Source organism: Saccostrea cucullata, unplaced genomic scaffold (assembly GCF_032062105.1).
Source record: "Saccostrea cucullata isolate Sc308-1 unplaced genomic scaffold, CSIRO_AGI_Scuc_v1 ctg1058, whole genome shotgun sequence".
Lineage (NCBI taxonomy): Eukaryota > Metazoa > Mollusca > Bivalvia > Ostreida > Ostreidae > Saccostrea > Saccostrea cuccullata.
Window position 1 is genome coordinate 81,901 of NW_026934013.1, and position 22,819 is coordinate 104,719.

General features: G+C 34.5%; 1 protein-coding gene across 1 annotated transcript; it reads right to left on the reverse strand.

Moving 5' to 3' along the window:
• Positions 1 to 10,420: 10,420 nt before the first annotated feature.
• LOC134239794 (uncharacterized) lies at positions 10,421 to 19,525 on the reverse strand. Its single transcript, XM_062721937.1, has 9 exons — positions 19,519 to 19,525; positions 19,009 to 19,176; positions 17,964 to 18,073; positions 15,723 to 15,785; positions 15,115 to 15,316; positions 13,556 to 13,675; positions 12,525 to 12,618; positions 11,445 to 11,556; positions 10,421 to 10,608 (listed from the first exon to the last, which is right to left on the reverse strand). The coding sequence occupies exons 1-9, from the start codon at positions 19,523 to 19,525 to the stop codon at positions 10,546 to 10,548; spliced, it is 939 nt and encodes a 312-aa protein (XP_062577921.1). The 3' UTR covers positions 10,421 to 10,545.
• Between the last annotated feature and the right edge of the window lie 3,294 nt (positions 19,526 to 22,819).

Genomic DNA, 22,819 nt, shown 5'->3' on the forward strand with positions numbered 1-22,819 from the left:
TTTGAGGAACAGGTAATATAGCGATGATTAAAATAGTTATTTTAATATTGTTGTTATGAATAAAATAAATACATAGAAAATCTATTTGAAGTGTGCTTCAAGTTTTGTGATATTTGATCGGGGTTCACTTTTTTTTTACTCTGCGCAACAGCATCAAAATGAATTCAGGGACTTTACAGCTGATTTACATTTACCATTTGTTTTGTTTCATATATTCATGATTGTATTATATTTCCATGTTTTATATGTTCATATAACAACACAACATTTGACCATTTCTCAGGTCCTCATTTCACCATATTGACCTCAAAAGGGGCAATAAGTCGCATGTTTTTAACATAATTGTTAGCACTGTATTTGCACATGACTGTACATTAGTTTGTTTTGATTTGTAAGAGTATTTTAAAATATATCTTGATCCAATACATTCTGTATAATTATGCAAAAAAAAAAATATATTTATAATAAGTACAATATTTATAAGAATAATTTATGTCTACTTTCATATACACGTAGTACATGTAGTATTTATTTTTAAGAATTCAAATGTTTTCCTATAATATTTTAAACAAATGCACAATTCTGTCATCAACCAAAACTATGAATTTTATTATTTATCAATATGATCTTAAAAATTCCACTTTTTGTAAACACTTTGTGAATACTTTGATATGTATATATTTTATGGCAAAAAAAAATCGAATAAATTATTTGTTTTCTGTAATACATGTAGGGTCTCTTTAACATGCAGTGAATCTAATGCCTTGTTCACACGGAGAGTTTAATTCGCAGTAAATTAATGCGAAGTAAACTAATGCAAATTAAAATAATGCGAATTAAATTGCGTTCACACGAAAGCTAATGCGAAGTAAACTAATGCGAATCATTTTACCTCTTCAGTCAGGCACCAGTAAGGCTATTATGACGTCATTTGTAAATCACGTCATGTATACAGAGCCATCGAATTGATAATTATCATAATCATAGTTGTTAAAGGTATACATTTCGTGATTAACATATGTTTCCTTGATTTTTGAACCAAATATAGCACAGACACCTATATCTAACCTCTAGCATGTGTACAGACACCTATATCTAATCTCTAGCATGTGTCCTGTGACCTATTTCTGGCCTTACGCATGCTTACGTTTCCTTGATTTTTGAACCAAATATAGCACAGACACTTATATCTAACCTCTAGCATGTGTCCTGTGACCTACTTCTGGCCTTACGCATGCGTCAAAATTTAATTTGAATTAGCTTAGCGTTCACACGGATTTAATGCAAAGTAATTTAATGCGCACTAAATTAATTCGAATTATACTAATTCGCATTAAATTCTCCGTGTGAACGCTAAGCAAAGCTAATTCGCAGTAAACTTACGTTTAATTCGAATTAAACTCTCCATGTGATCAGGGCATAAATACACTGCACAGTGTTGTTAGAAACAAGTGACCTGTAAGATTGATACCAAATGATAACAAATGTAAAACAGTTTTCAAGTTAAGAATTTATTACAAGTCCAAAAAATTAATTTCCCAAGTGCAAATTAGAAGAGACTGAATTTTAGAGGTTGTTACATCTCAACCCTCTTTTGTACTGTCCAGGCAATTAAATTAAGATAGAAAATTGCATGAACATGGGGAATCTGTATGACATTAATCACAACACTGAAATTAGGCAGAGTTAAGCATAATAAATTCAAAGAACACATACTTGCACTTGATCTTGAGATCTAACCATAAAGTTGATAACGAGAACATGACATTGATATCGTATGTGAGACAAAATAGATTTGTCAAGAATTAGATTTTGCTACCATGTGCAAAAATGCTTTTTCTAAACATCAAATACAATTAATTCACCTCAAACTACAGACCGAAAATAATATAAACACTATCGGAAAATCTCCAGATTTTTTGAAATTGCCATCTATACTTTTGAAAGAAAATTTCAATTAATCTTTAGTTAGTGGGCATAGATTTTTATTAAGAAATAAGGTATCATTTTTAAACATCTATAGGGATATAAATACGGGTTGGTCACGAGATTAAATTCCATAAAGCCCGAAGGGCTTTATGATGAATTTAATCTCGTACAAACCCGTATTTATAGCCCGATAGATGTTTAAAAATGATACCTTATTACTTATATTTACATTTGTGACTTATTCATACTTTATATTTACATGATTGTGACTTTTAACGTGATAAATGCATTATTTTTCAAACCCAACGGCATGTATGTTATCCACTGAATGCGCGTCGACCCTTTATGACGTCACTGAGAAATTACGTCGAACGATTATCTATATGCACATCTATGACCTCTTGACCCCGTACCTGTATTTATACAGTTATAGATACGCATTGCTTTCAGTAGTGTTATATAAAGGAAAACATTTGCAAATGTAAATATTAAACAGTTAACACTATCACAAAACCTCTAGATATTTTGAATTTCAACAAGTACTATTTTAAAGTTTAAAAAATAAAAAAGAAGAAATTTCGGATATGAAAGAAAACCAAAATGTTAACTAGTGCTAATTGTAACGGGGACCGTTACAGATGTTCCCCAAACGCTCCCCAACTCCCTTTAATAGTCATATTCCCTGTAAGCGTAATTAAATAAGACAAACTTTATGCATTTGAGACTTTAACAACGTTTACCTAGAATTGTACCATGTTCATTCAAATTTTATCATTGCACAATTGCGCATGTTAATGCATATACGTAATGACCATATCATATTCTCTACACAATCTATATATTTTAATATGCTAAATATTAAAGTACTTAATCCAAAAGTAAAAAAAAAAACGATCATTCAAGTGTAGTTTTGATTTTACCCATTTCACGTGCACGCAGGTGCATACATGAGCATGGTGACTGTACCTTCTTGTAGAAGTCCATTACATCTATCTATGTTCTAAATCCCACGTGCACCCTGTTTGGTTGAAAACCAAGGGAGTTACAGCTGTTTAAAGTTTCAGCCAATCAGATTGCAGCGCACGTACACGCACGTGTATGTATGTGCAGGGTGACCATACCTTCTTATAGAAGTCCATTATATATATCTTTGTTCCAAATCCCAACCTGTTTGGTTGAAAAACAAGGGAGTTATAGCTGTTTAAAGTTTCAGCCAATCAGATTGCAGCATTCGTACACGCACGTGTATGCATGTGCATGGTGACCATACCTTCTTGTAGAAGTCTGTTATATATATCTATGTTCCAAATTCCATCCTGTTTGGTTGAAAACCAAGGGAGTTATAGCTATTTAAAATTTCAGCCAATCAGATTGCAGCGCACGTGCATGCACGTGATTTCATGATATTTGCTATATATCATTTTGTAGAATATTCTAATGCATGGCTATGTTCAAAATTTCAAAGGATTTTGTCAAACAAGAGGCGCATGGGCCACATCGCTCACCTGAGAAGCTTTGACCATTCTGTTCTTTACCAGATTTCACCCTTGTTATACATAATGCATCCCCACCCTACCCCACTGATCATAATTTAGACATTTTGAAATCTACACTACCCCATGATCCTTCCATGGGCACATATGTTTCAGCTTTTCTGGCCCAGTGGTTCCTGAGAAGAAGATTTTCAAAGACTGTTCCTATATATTTCTATGTAAAACTTTGATTCCCTATAATGGCCCCGCCCTTCCCCCGGGGGTCATGATTCCTACAATTCAGAATTTACACTACCCCAGAATGCTTCCAAATAAGCTTCACTTTTTCTGGCCCAGTGGTTCTTGAGAAGAAAATTTTCAAAGATTTTTCCTATATAATTCTATATAAAACTTTGATTCCCCGTTGTGGCCCCGCCCTTCCCCCGGGTGTCATTATTTGAACAATTTAGAATCTACACTATACCAGGATGCTTCCACATAAGTTTCAGCTTTTCTGGCCCAGTGGTTCTTTAGAAGAAGATTTTCAAAGATTTTTCCTATATATTTCTATGTAAAACTTTGATACCCCATTGTGGCCCCGCCCTTCCCCTGGGGGTCATGATTTGAACAATTTAGAATCTACACTATACCAGGATGCTTCCACATAAGCTTCAGCTTTTCTGGCCCAGTGGTTCTTGAGAAGAAGAGTTTCAAAGATTTTTCCTATATATTTCTACATAAAACTTTGATTCCCCATTGTTGTCCCACCCATCCCCCGGGGGTCATTATTTGAACAATTTAGAATCTACATTATATCAGGATGCTTCCATATAAGTTTCAGCTTTTCTGGCCCAGTGGTTCTTGAGAAGAAGATTTTCAAAGATTTTTCCTATATATTTCTATGTAAAACTTTGATTCCCCATTGTGGCCCCGCCCTTCCCCCGGGGGTCATGATTTGAACAATTTAGAATCTACACTATACCAGGATGCTTCCATATAAGTTTCAGCTTTTCTGGCCCAGTGGTTCTTGAGAAGAAGATTTTCAAAGACTTTTCCTGTATATTTCTATGTAAAACTTTGATTCCCCATTGTGGCCCCGCCCTTCCCCCGGGGGTCATGATTTGAACAATTTAGAATCTACACTACCCCAGGATGCTTCCACATAAGTTTCAGCTTTACTGGCCCAGTGGTTCTTGAGAAGAAGATTTTTTAATGACCCCACCCTATTTTTGTCTTTTCTTGATTATCTCCCCTTGCGAGGGGATATGTCCCTTCATTTTAACAATTTTAATTCCCCTTTACCCAAGGATGCTTTGTACCAAGTTTGGTCAAAATTGGCCCAGTGGTTCTTGAGAAGAAGTCAAAAATGTGAAAAGTTTACAGACGGACGGACGGACGGACAGACGGACGGACGACGGACAAAATGTGATCAGAAAAGCTCACTTGAGCCTTCGGCTCAGGTGAGCTAAAAACAAGAAAGATATTGAGACTTAAGTTTCAGCCAATCAGAGCGTAGCGCACGTGCATGCGCGTGAGATCTTGCCATATTGACCATGTCAACTTGTGTAAACTACTAATACATCCTTACATTATGAGTTTCAAAATATTTCATCAAAAAATAGAAAAGTAACGGCAATATACCGGTACATTATATTGGTCATTCACGTGTTGCACGTGCGCGCTCTTGCAAGCACGTGCGCGCAAAATGACCTTCGTTCCGCAAATCTACATAACATGTCTACTGACCCTAAAAACATTTCACCTTAGTTGGATGTGTAGTTTACGAGATCATTCACGGACAAAAAAGTGCCCAGGAAGAAGAAAAATAATAATAACTAGATGCGTTCTTGTTGCTGGGGCAACAAGCAGGTCTTCCGACCGATTTTCGTTAGAATTCTATGCTGCGTCATTCCATGAAATTTCAGAATGTATTTTTTCGTTTACGTTCATTTACAGCAGCCTCTAAACATATCTCATAATTATTACAGGTATTCCTCAAAATATCTCAAAAATATCTTTTAAAAATCGACAAAATCTTCCGTACATGTTAAAAAAGAGAGAAAAGTTATTTGCAACTGAAAAAAGACAGAAACAAAGAAAAAAAAATTTCAACGCCCACAGCGGGATTCGAACCCTCGACAGTGGGACAAAGTTTGGTTTGGTCATATCTTTTCAATAGATGCACGCATCAAGATACTTAATACATATTTAGAATTCTCATAATACACACTATAATCCCTGTAAATACTAAAGAAAAATATTGAAAAACAAAAAAGTTGAGAAATGTGACTTTTTTAATTTACTTCCGTGTGCGACCGGAAGTGCCGACGACGAAAAATAAAGGCCGTTGCCCAGAATAGAGTTGGACGTTCTATCACCTCAGTGAGTTTTACTTTCATATCTTTAGCCGTTCTCGAGAAAACTGCTGGACAAAATGCCTTTTAAAAAATACAAAAATCCCCCAAAATCGCGAACGGAAGTGAATTTCGAAAAAATGAAAAACACGTCTGGAGATATTCTCATGATGCATCTTCCCTGAGAAAATCTTTGAAATCTGTCCACGCATAGCTGAGATATCGGCTGTACTATGAAAATAGAATAATAATAATAACTAGATGCGTTCTTGTTGCTGGGGCAACAAGCAGGTCTTCCGACCGATTTTCGTTAGAATTCTATGCTGCGTCATTCCATGAAATTTCAGAATGTATTTTTTCGTTTACGTTCATTTACAGCAGCCTCTAAACATATCTCATAATTATTACAGGTATTCCTCAAAATATCTCAAAAATATCTTTTAAAAATCGACAAAATCTTCCGTACATGTTAAAAAAGAGAGAAAAGTTATTTGCAACTGAAAAAAGACAGAAACAAAGAAAAAAAAATTTCAACGCCCACAGCGGGATTCGAACCCTCGACAGTGGGACAAAGTTTGGTTTGGTCATATCTTTTCAATAGATGCACGCATCAAGATACTAAATACATATTTAGAATTCTCATAATACACACTATAATCCCTGTAAATACTAAAGAAAAATATTGAAAAACAAAAAAGTTGAGAAATGTGACTTTTTTAATTTACTTCCGTGTGCGACCGGAAGTGCCGACGACGAAAAATAAAGGCCGTTGCCCAGAATAGAGTTGGACGTTCTATCACCTCAGTGAGTTTTACTTTCATATCTTTAGCCGTTCTCGAGAAAACTGCTGGACAAAATGCCTTTTAAAAAATACAAAAATCCCCCAAAATCGCGAACGGAAGTGAATTTCGAAAAAATGAAAAACACGTCTGGAGATATTCTCATGATGCATCTTCCCTGAGAAAATCTTTGAAATCTGTCCACGCATAGCTGAGATATCGGCTGTACTATGAAAATAGAATAATAATAATAATAATAAAAAACAGAAGGAAAACAATAAGGTCTTCCGAAGGAAGTCGGAAGACCTTAATAATAAAAAACAGAAGGAAAACAATAAGGTCTTCCGAAGGAAGTCGGAAGACCTTAATAAGAAACAGAGTAAAAACAATATGTTCCCCAACTTCGTTTGGGGAACATAACTAGAGATTGAGATTGTTCTCTTTTTTATACATGTACCTATAGCTTGTAAAAAAGATACATGTATTTTGACTTGTCAGGTCTTTTTTTTTTGACTTGTCAGAAAAATAAACTGTCAGCTGATGGCATAAACATGGCATGAAAAACTTGTAAAACACCTACGTATAGACAAATCTAAATAATTACATCATAAAGATACAGAAAAAGGTTTAAAAAAATATAAGCCTTTGTGCAAAATAGAGATCTTTTCAATACACTAACATACATGTCATTATTTCATAACTAAAAAGAATTAAATACACTGAAAGAAACGTGCATAGCATCTTGATAGTAACTACAGAACCCAGATAGTAACTACAGAACCCAACCATTTCTTACACAAAAATATAAGAACAACAAAGTCATTAAAATACAGACTTGACAGGTTAAATCCATACAACATCCACCATAAAATTCTTACAAATATTGTTCATTATTGTTATAATTTATATTTCATCAAAATATTTATATTTCATCAAAAAGTAAAATAAATGGAAGCTGGTATAAAATCAACTACAAGCAAAACAAGACTAAGAATCATTCCCCTTTTACAAAGTAAAGGAAAAACTAGTAACAACAGACGATTAATTAACTTAATCAAAATTATAAATAATTCTATAACATTTAATTATCACTTTGCTACCTCACAAAGCATGAAGTAGAGATGAATACCAACCAAAACATTTTACATATACCTGTTATGTTGAAAAATATCAGAATACAACATAAAAATTTTCAGAAAACTAGAAATATGTCCATAGGACATGAATGCCCCGCCGAGGATATATTAGTAAAGCAACATGAAAATTCGTATGTGTATAAAATTTGATCAGTTTGGTTCAGGTAGGGCTTATAGTTACTAGGGAATAAAAATGTAAGTCAGATCCAGCATCCGAAGCAAGTCTGGTAGTGTCCATCCCTACATGCATCATCCATGCAAGTTTGGTTCAGGCAGGGCTTATAGTTACTTGGGAATGAAAATGTTGGTCAGATTCAGCATCCGAAGCAAGTCTGGTAGTGTCAATCCCTAGATGCATCATCCATGCAAGTTTGGTTCAGGAAGGCTTATAGTTACTTGGGAATGAAAATATAGGTCAGATCCAGCATCCGAAGCAAGTCTGGTAGTTTCCATCCCTAGATGCATCATCCATGCAAGTTTGGTTCAGGCAGGGCTTATAGTTACTTGGGAATGAAAATATAGGTCAGATCCAGCATCCGAAGCAAGTCTGGTAGTGTCCATCCCTACATGCATCATCCATGCAAATTTGGTTCAGGCAGGGCTTATAGTTACTTGGGAATGAAAATATAGGTCAGATCCAGCATCCGAAGCAAGTCTGGAAGTGTCCATCCCTACATGCATCATCCATGCAAGTTTGGTTCAGGCAGGGCTTATAGTTACTTGGGAATGAAAATTTAGGTCAGATCCAGCATCCGAAGCAAGTCTGGTAGTGTCCATCCCTACATGCATCATCCATGCAAGTTTGGTTCAGGCAGGGCTTATAGTTACTTGGGAATGAAAATGTTGGTCAGATTCAGCATCCGAAGCAAGTCTGGTAGTGTCAATCCCTAGATGCATCATCCATGCAAGTTTGGTTCAGGAAGGGCTTATAGTTACTTGGGAATGAAAATATAGGTCAGATCCAGCATCCGAAGCAAGTCTGGTAGTTTCCATCCCTAGATGCATCATCCATGCAAGTTTGGTTCAGGCAGGGCTTATAGTTACTTGGGAATGAAAATATAGGTCAGATCCAGCATCCGAAGCAAGTCTGGTAGTGTCCATCCCTACATGCATCATCCATGCAAGTTTGGTTCAGGCAGGGCTTATAGTTACTTGGGAATGAAAATATAGGTCAGATCCAGCATCCGAAGCAAGTCTGGAAGTGTCCATCCCTATATGCATCATCCATGCAAGTTTGGTTCAGGCAGGGCTTATAGTTACTTGGGAATGAAAATTTAGGTCAGATCCAGCATCCGAAGCAAGTCTGGTAGTGTCCATCCCTAGATGCATCATCCATGCAAGTTTGGTTCAGGCAGGGCTCATAGTTTCTTGGGAATGAAAATATAGGTCAGATCCAGCATCCGAAGCAAGTCTGGTAGTGTCCATCCCTACATGCATCATCCATGCAAGTTTGGTTCAGGTAGGGCTTATAGTTACTTGGGAATGAAAATGTAGGTCAGATTCAGCATCCGAAGCAAGTCTGGTAGAGTCCATCTCTATATGCATCATCCATGCAAGTTTGGTTTGGGTAGGGCTTATAGTTCCTTAGGAATGGACCTGCTCCAAAAACTTTAACCTAGTCACTCAATGGAAAAATGTAGGTCAGATCCAGCATCCGAAGCAAGTATGATAGTGTTCATCCCTAGATGCATCATCCGTGCAAGTTTGTATCAACATGTGAGTTGGATAACACAATCTTGAATGGTATGTTCAAATCTGAGCTAAACACTAATTTAAGAAAAGTGAGGTCAAGGTCAAAGGAAAGGTCAGGGTCAAAAAATGTTGATGCAGTTGCATAGCTCTCATCAATATCTATCAGCATATGAAGTTTGATGGAAATATCTTGGATAGTTTCTTTGAAACTTAGCTTTGAACAGAGCTAAACACAAAGTGTGACCGAAGACGGAAGGACGGAAGGAAGGAAGACGGACATGACAAACACTATATGCCCCGGCCATATTCATGGCGGGGCATAAAAAATAAGATAATATTATATTTATCTTACTACAGGTATTTTCTGTGACCTATAATAACACGAGCAAGGTAAAAAGGCTAAACAACTTTCATAAGAATATAAATATTTTTTTGAAAGTACTAGAAAAGGCATTTTAGCAAGTGGGATTTTTATTCTTTTTCATCACGTTTTGCTCCACTCTAGAGGAATGATCACATTATTTTGAATTTCATATCAGATCATTCATGTATAACTAAAAGCAACTAAAAGCTAAAAGTTTATCTAATACATGTACATGTTTTAAATACATAACATTGTCATTAAGCCTTGTAGGTTTATCTGAAACAAGTAAACCACATATGGTCGTCATTAAACCTAGTAGGTATACCCGAAACAAGTAAACCACATAAGTTTTTCATTAAACCTAATAGATATACCCGGTACCTGAAACAAGTAAACCCGTAAGGTCGTCATTAAACCTAGTAGGTATATCCGAAACAAGTAAACCACATAAGGTCGTCATTAAACCTAGTAGGTATACCCGGTACCTGAAACAAGTAAACCACATAAGGTCGTCATTAAACCTAGTAGGTATACCCAAAACAAGTAAACCACATAAGTTTTTCATTAAACCTAATAGGTATACCCGGTATCTGAAACAAGTAAACCACATAAGGTCGTCATTAAACCTAGTAGGTATACCCAAAACAAGTAAACCACATAAGTTTTTCATTAAACCTAATAGGTATATCCGGTACCTGAAACAAGTAAACCACATAAGGTCGTCATTAAACCTAGTAGGTATAAGCGAAACAAGTAATCCACATAAGGTTGTCATTGAGTTAAGGTGAGCTTAATTCTGTGTCTTTCTCAATCAGTGCTTTAATTCTCATTTACGAAGATCCATCCCCTAATCTGGCCCCATATTTGGCAGAGACGTTCACTCTAAGAAATCAAAAACAATATCATGTTAATTCCTTTAGTTATAACATTTCTGATCATACAGATTTTTTCCACAGGTACATGTATACTGTGGAATAATCAATGTTTGTGAGAGACCAATGTTTATGAATATCTTGGATCTTCCTTATCCACGAAATTTACATCTCCATGAAAAATTATTTTAAAAACATATTTATTGAACTTTACATAATTACAGAAGTTATCAATTAAAGTAGGACCCAATGCACCAACAAAATTTTGCCAGCCCTTGTACACTGACACCTTGAAGTAAATTGAATGATTTTACAGTAGTATTACTCTTATTTTTGAAATCTTTCTTAATTAAATAACCATTGTAAATAAGCAATGTAAAACTGTTAAAAGTGAATTCTTCATTTCCAAGACCACATTTAGATGATAAATTTCTAGAGACAAAAACAAGATATTGCCACACAAAATATTGAGACATTGCTAAGATTGTTAACAATACAGAAGAAAAAATAAATCATATTGACTGTTCTGTTCTCATAAAAAGTCTATTTGCATGTTAACTTCAAAATGTTTCAAAAGTATTAATCCAACAAAGTTTTTATATTCATATGACTAATCATGGCTTTGTTGTCCTTTAAAAGAAAATAAAGATATTTCTTAAACATACTAGTATTCCTAGTATATATTTAAGGAATGTTTTTAAGTTTATACATGTAATGGCTTTTCTGTTCTTAAGACTTTTCCTAAATGTTTTCAATAATCTGTAAATTTTGATTGTTACTCTGCCCATAATTATATAAAGTTAATTATAATTACAATGTACATATTAAAGTTGTACAACATCTTACCTGGATATGTATATAGCCTGATCTGTGCAGAAAGAACAGTGCCACAACAATGATCACAGCCAATACAACTATAGCTACAGTAACAATGGCAGCAATGTGTCCACCACTCAGCCTAAAGAAGAGAGTTTGGACAGTCTATTGTTAAAAGGACTAAAATATACTATCTCAAAATCACTATAATCTTAAAAAAAAAAAACTGTTCAACTCAAATTTTATCCTAAATAGATTTCAATTAAGAGAAAATGTGGGTGATTAAATTTTTTTTACAACAGAATAATATGAATAAATCAAAAGAAGGTATACAAAGCATCAACAGTAGCATCAATATAATTATACATGTATATACTTTGGAACTGTAGCTAGAACCTTCTTTTTTTTTTAAAATTTAAAAGACAATTTTATCAAATACTTGAATTTTATAATGCTAAGAATGTTATAATCTATTTTAATTGATAAAGATGATTTTGATGTTACGATACGAAATCTGCCAACTACATTAGTAAGTACTAATATTATATTAGGGTTTCTATATTGAGTAGCACTCCATTCCTCTAAAGTAATGGGTCCAAGGTCCCAAACATGCTGAGGTAGAGTTCTCTGAGTAAACTGACACACTTAAAATCAACTGTTTTATATGCTTGTAATTATTGCTGGTGAATATATGCAGTGAAAAAAATATTTCAATAATTTTTAATAATTTTAAAAATTATTTAACATGTAAGTAGAATTTAAATTTATATTAAGATAGATTTTGCCAAATAAAGTGTTTTGACATTATTTTCCACAATCTTTAAAAATTTTTGGTTTTCTTTCTTGGGTCTGGAATTTAATTCCCTGATGAAATAAGATTTTTTCAAACTATAAAATGAAAATATCAAGAAAACCAAACTGACTCATGAAATAAACTCCACATTGAATTACATGTTAAACAAAAAAAATCCTTTAAATATTACAAACTCTAATTGGTTGCAAAAATGGGTAATCATTGACTTCAACAGAGTAATACCATGAAACCCCAGTGTTTCCTTGGAAAAAAATCACAATGTTTAAAGAAATTTCAGACTTTCATGTGAAACATACCCTTTTTCATCTCTCCCAGCAGAATAAGAGGTGGCATTAGAGGAACTAGTTGCTGGTGTTGACTCATCCATTTCCAGTTTTACACACTGGGGGTCTAGGAAAAACAAAGACAAAAAGGAGTTATATAATTATTAAGCCAAAAGGCCACGATATAAACCATTGTGTCATGAATTCTGTTTATTATTAGACCAATCCGATCCAGACAGTGAAATTTTACAAATTGAGCAGTTAAACTGTTGGCATGATCATTCTGGAAAGAAGTGTACAAATGTAAATATGAGTGTTTAGTGAAAATTTCATAAATTTTTATGGTTTCTGCAAAAGATCTATTCCTAGCCCTTAATTTTCTGATCTGTGATAAATTCTGTATATTTTACAAAACTTAAATTGTACAATTTGTATTACATGTATGCATAATGAAAGTTTTCAATCTGTACATTTTGACAAAATCAAAAACTGACACTCAGAATCATGATTGCTAATATATAATTAGTATAGTTAACTTTTAAAATCAGACCAAACCTGTTGGAAAAGTACAGTCAATGGGCAATAGTGTTTGTCATTTTCATTGGCATTGTGTTCATTGTGATGCATCTTTCAAAATACAAATTTGTATGCATATGTGGTTTTTAAAGAAAAACAAATTAGAGAACCTGATCCGCAAAATATATTTTACTTTTTACTTTTAAAATTATTGTTAACCTACTGTCTTGTTAATTAATGCCGCAAAAAATGTCAGGCTTCGGGGCCACCAACCCTTTGATTTTCTCAAATCTGAGATTTCTCAAAAAATCCGAGTTTTTCTCACCAAACTGTGCCACCAAACATACGAGTATGTATATTAGTATATATTTTATCAAACTCAGACTTATCTTTTGAGTTTTTTCTCAAATCTGAGATTTGAGGCAGAGTTTTGAGCTGAGATTTTTATAGGTTGGTGGCCCAGAAGCAAGTTCTGTATACATATAGTGATTACTGGTACATAAATCAAATACCATAGGTTAAAGGCTCCTGTGGTAATTAACACTTACATTTTTCGACGTCGCGTTTGTAATAGTCAGAGCAGTTCACACATTGAGAATGACTGTCAAGCTGAACTATTGGAAAGGTTGATCCATTGCTGGTTGCCAGTGTAAAGACCGGACAGAAATCTGAAGAAAAAAGGGGTTCAACTTCATAAGCCACATGGCTAACCTGAGCACAATAGCTGATAAAAAAGCACAAAAAAGTCAAGTATTGAAAAATTAACAGAGAGAAACTTGAATTTCTCATTCCCCTTTGAGGATGCTTTCATTGATAAAAACGGCTTTGCTGTTCTTGAGCAGCATACTTATTTAAAGATTTTGTCTGTTTAATTCCTTACTAACACTGTGAGAGGTAAATGCTTTCAAACTCCCAAAAGTCTAAAGCTCACTCTTGCAATAAAAGTTATTTTCAATGCCAAGTCATGGGACACTATCTGGGTGTAAATTGCACAAAAGTGCCTCTTACTTATGTCACAGAGTGAATTATAATTAATTAATTAATATTACTAATTATCATTCATATCATATCTTATTATAATAAGGCATCATTATTTTATAGTAACTAGTGAATTCCGTCGTCACTACGGAATTTACTACGTTCATTCAATACCTTGTTCATTCATTCATTCATTTATACGGGTGAGTGGTCAGTGAGAGTATTCGGGTGTGTGAGTGGTTAAACAGGTTTTTCTATGTCTCCTGCACATTCGCGCCAATACTAACTTCTCGAGCACTCCAACCTTAGACCTTGGGGAGGGAAGACTTTCTCTCCCCCAACACAACTTTATATCTTACGATATTGTGGCATTAAGTCTAGGATTACGGTAAGAAATAATTGTTAAATTATTTCTTAGTATTCAAGCATTAATCAGTATCTTTTTGATCATTTTATTTATCTTAGTGAATTTCTAAATTATCTAAATTCTTAAGATTAAATTAATTCGCGTGTGTGTGTGAGGTGAGAGATATTAAATACAGTTTATATTATATTTCAGGTCACCTTCTTCTTTTTCTGTATTAAGTATAAAATATATAAAAGACATCGAACCCAGCAGCCGTGTTGTGTTTATTTCTACAACTACAATTTCTACTATACCTAGAGAAGGCTGTGACACTTAATTAGGAACCCAATCCCTTTTCATGTCCCGCGTTTCCTCACTTCACAATTAATGGTTTTTATGAGGAAAAGATGAGAAACTTAACCTTTTAATTGTTGCCAAAAGGACACCGTTAATTTTTATTAATTTAAAATGTGTAACAAATTCCATAAAATGTTTATATTAGCATTTCATCAATCTAACAAACAAAATAAAAAGAGGTCCATGGGCAACATTATTGAGAAGAAAAGTTTATGAAGATCATTTTTCATATATCACAAAACAAATATTTTACAACATACCCCCTTAAAATTGCAATTCAAAGCTCTAGATCTACACTTGTATTATCATAGCTTTGTTTGTCAGCAAGGAAGACTATGTCTTGATGTATGTATTGATCTTTCATTTCAGGTGAGCAATAAACTAAATACATCCGATCTAAAACTAATTATGAATTTTCATTTTTACCATGCATGTACATGTCGGGAGCACACACAGCTACCAAGTTTTTCTTTGTCCTGTTCCTAACACACAAAGCTTGTTCTGAATTGTTACACTTGTCCTGAATGGCTTGTGTGCCAGCTGAGCACTCTTCTCCTGCCTCCAGAGTTTTGTATACATGTACATGTATGATACTTTTGGTCTTCTCGTTTGTAGATCTTTCTTTAACCTTAAATAACAAGCAAGGTTGACTTTGAAATACATATGTTTTGTTCTTGCTGCAAATATAACTGATCATTGACTTAGATGTATATTGGTATGATCCTGACTATAAATCAGGAGGCTGGGGGTAAAAAAATTTACCATCAGATTTACATATTACCCAATGTTTTTTTGATATGATATCTTACGCTGTCAACTATCATTTGGCCAAAAAAACTTACACACTTTGGTGGCGCAGTATTAAATACCAGTTCCAGATAAATTTTTTGACTTAAGCTAAAGATCTTTCATTATCCTAGCAATTTGAAGTGCAAACAAATTAGCAATAAAGTTGTTTCAAATCAAGTTGTTACAATACATTATCAGTATTACTATCGTTATATACATGTACATACTGTATCTTGTAAATTTACCTCATGATGAATCACATTTAAAACTGTCTGGCTCAAATCCATTCCATTTTTGTGAAGAATATCCTGTAATACACTCTAGCAAGTCATTACAGGGGCTAAATTGTTCACAATTGTTTACAAAACTACCATCAATGAACATTTTTCCTGACATATTCCCTTCTACAAGCTTACATATACCTTATATTCATTTATGTGTACATGTATCATACATGAATATTTCATATGTACTTTAAACTTATTTTGGCTACTGCATCTTGACAAATGCACATACATTGGAAAAAAGTAAACATTCTAAAATCATTTAATTTGCTGGTACATGTAAGCCCTCTTTGTTACAAAATGTGTGTACTATAAGGTTTAAAAACAAGAAGCCTATGAGCAACAACACTCCTCTGAGCAAATTGGCTATAAAATGCCAAAGATTCTTCTACAACACATACTTCATGTGAGACATTCAGTTAACCATGGATAATTTAAGCCATTTCCAATAGGATTTTTTGTGAAATATATAAATTTGTACTTCCTTTTTAAACATTGTTCAAATTGCACTTCTATATGTATTCATTTCGACAATCTTTGTGATGCTGAATATGTATATGTAGACAACAATTAAACTGGCATTTCTTGCCTGCAGGCAGAAATCAACATTCTAGATTGCGTAAACCTACAATATCTTTATAAATTGGAACAAATTTCTCAATCAAATTATAAATTAGGCTATATCATATTCGCAGTACCGTTAAGGCTTCCCGGAGCTGAATATGTATTTATAACGTAACACTGCATTGGAAAGTTGATTTTGAGTTTTATTTGTAAGTTTTGTACTTCAGTACGCCAAATTCATATAGAGAATCCTTTAGGCTATTTATAAACATATTTGTTACGATGTCACATGACCTTCTTGATCACGTGACGGTCATTTCTTCTTTTTGGAAATGTTCCTCATAAATCGCTTCGGCGCAGGCTGTTAACACAATTATTATCATCTTTTTGTCACATAATTAACTCAGTGCATCCTTGTGAAACCGAAAAGTGCTTGGGAAATTTTAAACCTTTTCTTTGGAACAATTTATTTCATATTAACTTTAACTTACCGACAAATCTGAGGGTATTTTCTGCTGAATATCGTCATTTGTTTAAAAACAAGGCCATCATTCATTTTTCCCAAGCAGGATTCATTTAGAGGGGAAACTCCTCTGACATATTCCACAAAAGATATTAGATAAATCTAGCTGCAGATCTGTAGCGTTATGGTTTTATATATTTGTCTTTGACCATAACGCTACAGATCCCATAATGTAAAAAAGTGCAATTTACGGCGCAATATTATTTGCACTCTTTTCCCAACTTTCCAGCATCGGTCAATCAACTACCTTTCAACTCCCAATTCTAAGCACATTATTTAACTAATCTGTGTATTTTATCCATCTCCCAACCCTTTATAGACGTCTATACCAATGATAAACTCCTATGATTAAAATTATTTCTTAGATAACTGAAAGTTCTCTTCAACCGAGTTTATTGCCTGTCGAGACAACTATAAATGGTTGGGAGGTGCATAAAATATATATATTGGCTACAAAATGTGTATAGAATGAGGGGTTGAAAGGTAGTTGATTGACCAATGCTAGAAAAAGGAGAAATTCTCCCCCAAAGAGCGCAAAAAATATTGCGCCGTAAATTGCACTTTTTTTGCACTATCGGATCTGTAGCGTTATGGTCTAAGACATATACATAAAACCATAACGCTACAGATCTGCAGCTAAGATAAATCCTCCTTAACAACCTGCGCCAGGCTCTTTTATACACATATTATGAATTCTGCCTCTGTCCACGGGTGTAAAAAAGGGTAAATGTCAAACGTATATTTCCGTACGTAGTTTGAACACGCTGACTCTTATACAAGAGTAATGAAGCAAAGCTATCTTAATTATTCGGATATATACGACTTTTGAAAAAATTATAAAAAACACCTTTATTTTAAACTAGCATTTTGCAATTTTATATGCAGATTGAAATGAGGTGTAAAGTTTATGACACTCTCCCCATTATTACAGCTCAAGTATGCAGCGGCTTTACGTCATTTTCAATTATGACGTCATAAATTTGTAGTTCAGAGAAGTTCATGTGATGAGTACACTACAATATTCTCTGGGAAGCCTTATCGTACCTGCGTTACAGTTTTTATACTTTCTCTCAATTCATCTATACACCTAAACGTGCTGGCAGCTGATAACGTACCACATTGTTTTCTGCTTGTATATGGATTATTTTTCCACACGCAACATTCACCACAACTACAGAGAATGTTCCAATCAGAAATAATATTCTTAATGTCTTCCATAGAAAACCTGTCAAATATGAAGAGATAGATTATATATCACATATTATATTTGTGTGGAGTTTTTATCAAATACTGTACGTGTCTTATTTCCATTGTTTGTTTTGAATACAGAAGTGTAATATCCGACAACCACAATTTGCACCAATTAACAGATAAATTTGTTGCCCTATTTTAAAATGCACAATTTAAAAATTCGATAAATTAAACAATTGTGAATTTGTTTTCATAACAGTTTATGTATCAGCCAACTAGTAGTAGTTTATTTGTCACACAAATAAATAATACGGCTTAAATAATTCTGTTTAAGAGCTAAATAATAATAAATAAGCCTTTGAATTAAAAAGGATTTTTTTTATATTGCCCAAGTCAAAATGACTTAAGGACAGATGACACTAACAATTTCTTTTCTTTGAAGGAGATTTAATATCATATCACAGGCTTAGAAAAGTGGATAATTCTTTGATAATTTTTCTCAATAGTCTTGGAAAATAAAATAGATTTGAAAATATTGTTAATACACGTACTTCAATAAAATAACAAATATGGACAAATCATACTCAGTAAAGGTTAACGAAGGATAACAAATTTTAGAATATGTTATACATATAGGATTTTGTACAATTTGAAGGTAGTTTTAAAGGGTAATTTGCCTTTAATAATATCAACGACAAAAATTTAATTATCAAGACCGATCAATTTGCAAGAATTCGGAAGAAAAACTGAATATTTCTTTCAATACTTCCTATGAAAAAAAAAATCTGAGATATTTTTACTATCAAAAAGTTAAAATATAAAATGAAGGATAACTGCTTTTGATATGTCATAGGCTACCCATTGTTTAAAATATCTCCAGTTATATATGTTAATGGCAAAAGTATCAAAAATAACCCCAACCCCCACCCATCAATTTGAAAAGGCAACTCTCTGAAAACATCCTTGTACCTGGTGAGAAGCTCATGTCCACAAGAACTTCAGATTTATGAAATTTAGTACCATCATCATTGTCATCCCGTTTGACAGGAGACACTGACAGACAGGCTTCAGTCTCGGTCTCATATTTTACTCCAGATCCAGAGGTTTTCTTGGGTGTAGATCCTGGTATTGTGTGACCTTGCAATGTAGTTAAAATAACAAAACATACATGTACAATGTATTACAATTTAACTGTAAAGAAATTGCTGAAAAGGCTAACATAAAATAAACAAATAAAATGCAAATGTACCCTGAAAACTAAAAAAAAATAGCAAAATAATTGTTCAACTACATTTGTATTTTATGTTAAACTACTCTATCACAGTGTAAAAGAATGGGTTCCCAGAAACTGAAATAAATTAACATTAGGGTATTACTATTTAAGATTAGTCTCAAATTTTGAATACATTGTCAATCAAACCAGTAGTATTAAAGCATGCTTGGTAGGGTTTGGTTTGAACTAATAATTCCATAATTCACATCTCATTCTTTAATCAATTATTTTCATATTTCAAAATGCTCACCTGAGAATATCAGCTAAGAAAAAACACATATCAGATCAGAACTTAAAAATAAGTGGGGGGGGGGGGGGGCTTTAATTTTAACCCCCAAGGTGATCATAATCTGAACGAACTAGAATCTACATTACCTGAGCATGATTCCATTTAAATATTACTAATCATGGCTTTGAATTAATTGAAAAGAAGATTTAACAAGAGGCCCACGGGCCTTATAGGTCGCCTAAGCATTATGCAACAACTTTCCAGTTACAGTGTATTGAATTTGATTCAATAACATGTTTTAAGCCAGATGCTATATGGCATTCACAATTTTGAAAGAGCACCATTGATCATCATAACAATAAACTTAGCAGTCGCTTAGCTTGGTAAACTAAATACCCATATGCAGGGTAGGGGAACAAAAATGCACTCCAACTAATCAGTAATATTCATCAATAATCAGTAGTGCCCCTAACACTCTGACATAAACCCCTGACCCTAGGTTGCACAAATTTTTAAAAGGCACCCTTACAATTGCCTATCAAAAAGTAAATAAATGTTTTATAAATACAAAGGACCAGATTTCAAACAATTAATTCATTTCCAGTATATAAGTATAGCCCCCCCCCCCCCCACCCCTGACCCTGGGGCCTTGAAATTCACAATTCTGCAAGATTAGGGCCCTTGCTCATCATAACTATATAGGTAGTTCATCTGCTTCAAACCCAGAGACAGAGAAGAAAATTTTCAAAGATTTAATGTATTTTCACTATATAATCAATAGAGCCCCACCGTAACACCAGAACCCCTGACCCTGGGGCCATAAAATTCACAATTTTTGTAGAGGCACTCTTTCTTATCATAACTATGCACTTAGTTGGTTTCTTTAATACTTAGGAGCAGAGAAGAAGATTTTCAAAGAATTTATGTAATTTCACTATATAATAAATAGAGCCCCCCCCCCCCCCCCCAACACCAGAACCCTTGACCCTGGGGCCATTAAATTCACAATTTTGGTTGAGGCACACTTGCTTATCATAACTATGCACTTAGTTAGTTTATATAATACCTAGGAGCAGAGAAGAAGATTTTCAAGTAATTCACATATTTTCACTATATAATCAATAGAGCCATCCCCCCCCCCCCCCCACACACACACCCCAGAACCCTTGACCCTGGGGCCATAAAATTCACACTCTTAGTTGAGGAACACTTGCTTATCATCACTATGTACTTAGTTAGTTTATTTGATACCTAGGAGCAGAGAAGAAGATTTTCAAAGAATTCATGTATTTTCATTTTATAAACAATAACGTCCCCCCCCCCCCCCCCCCCCCACCAGAACCATTGATGCTGGGGCCATAAAATTCACAATTTTTGTAGAGGCACTCTTGCTCATCATAACTATGCACTTAGTTAGTTAATTTAATACCTAGGAGCAGAGAAGAAGATTTTCAAAGAATCAAAGTAATTTCACTATATAATCAATAGAGCCCCTCCCCCCCCCCCCAACACCAGAACCCTTGATCCTGGGGCCATAAAATTCACAATTTTGGTAGAGGCACTCTTGCTCATCATAACTATTTTCTTACTTGGTTTATTAAATACCCAGGGGCAGAGAAGAAGATTTTCAAAGAATTCATGTATTTTTACATATATATAATCAATAGAGCCCCATCCTAACACCAGAACCCCTGACCCTGGGACCATAAAATTCACAATTTTTGTAGAGGCACTCTTGCTCATCATAACTATGCACTTAGTTAGTTAATTTAATTCCTAGGAGCAGAGAAGAAGATTTTCAAAGAATTCATGTAATTTCACTATATAATCAATAGAGCCTCCCCCCCGAACACCAGAACCCTTGACAATGGGGCCATAAAATTCACAATTTTGGTAGAGGCACTCTTGCTCATCATAACTATGCACTTAGTTAGTTTATTTAATACCTAGGAGCAGAGAAGAAGATTTTCAAAGAATTCATGTAATTTCACTATATAGTCAATAGGGGGGGGGGGGGGGCCGGGCCCCCCCCCCCCCCCCCCGCCCCCCACCACCACCACCAGAACCCTTGACCCTGGGGCCATAAAATTCACAATTTTGGCAGAGGCACTCTTGCTCATCATAAATATTTACTTATTTGATTTATTAAATACCCAGGGGCAGAGAAGAAGATTTTCAAAGAAATCATGTATTTTTACTATATACTTATTTAGCCCCGCCCTAGCACTAGAACCCCTGACCCCAGGGCCATGAATTTCACAATTTTGGTAGAGGACTCAATGCTGATTACAATCATGCAAATAGTTTGACTGCTTGATGTCAAGGAGTAAAGAAGAAGATTTTTAAAGACTGCATTAATTTGGGTGGTTTTGGCCCCACCCCTCAGGCCCCAGGGGGGCAGGAATCATGAAATTCACAATTTTTGTTCCCCTTCACCCATAGATGCTTTGTGCCAAATTTGGTTGAAATTGGTTCAGTGGTTGCAGAGAAGAAGCTGAAAATGTTCAAATGTTAACACACGACACACGACGACAGACGAAAACTGATAGCAATAGGTCACCTGAGTTTACTCAGGTGACCTAAAAAGGTTTCCCTATATATTTCTATGTACTAAAACTTTGGTCGGCCATTTTGGCCACACCCTTACCCCGGGGTCATGATATGAACAAACTTGAATCTACATTACCTAAGGATTATTTCACATGAGTTCCATCTTTCCTGATTCAATGCTTCTTGAGAAGAAGATTTTAAGATTTTTCATACATATTCCTATGTAAAACTTTGATAGGCCATTTTGGCCCCGCCCTACCCCCGGGGGACATGACTTGATCAAAATTGAATCTACACTACCTGAGGATAATTCCACATGAGTTTCACCTTTCCTGGCCCAGTGGTTCTTGAGAAGAAGATTTTTAAAGATTTTTCCTATATATTCCTATGTGTAACTTTGATCAGCCATTTTGGCCCCGCCCATCCCCTGGGGGTCATGACTTGAACAAAATTGAATATACAATGCCTGAACATGATTCCACATGAGTTTCATCTTTCCTGGCCCAGTGGTTCTTAAGAAGAAGATTTTTAATTAAAGATTTTTCCTATTTATTCCTATGTAAAACTTGATCGGCCATTTTGGCCCCGCCCTACCCCGGGGGTCATGGCTTGAACAAATTTGAATCTGCACTACCTGAGGATGATTCCACATGAGTTTCATCTTTCCTGGCCCAGTGGTTCTTAAGAAGAAGATTTTTAAAGATTTTTCCTTTATATTCCTATGTAAT

Bases quoted from the DNA above. Each gene is read 5' to 3' on its own strand.
- LOC134239794 (XM_062721937.1), bottom strand. The intron at 18,074-19,008 runs GTACAAGGATGT...CATATTTGACAG, and splicing joins GGACATGAGCTTCTCACCAG to GTTTTCTATGGAAGACATTA. The intron at 15,786-17,963 runs GTACGTTATCAG...AGTGTATTACAG, and splicing joins TACAAGCAGAAAACAATGTG to GATATTCTTCACAAAAATGG.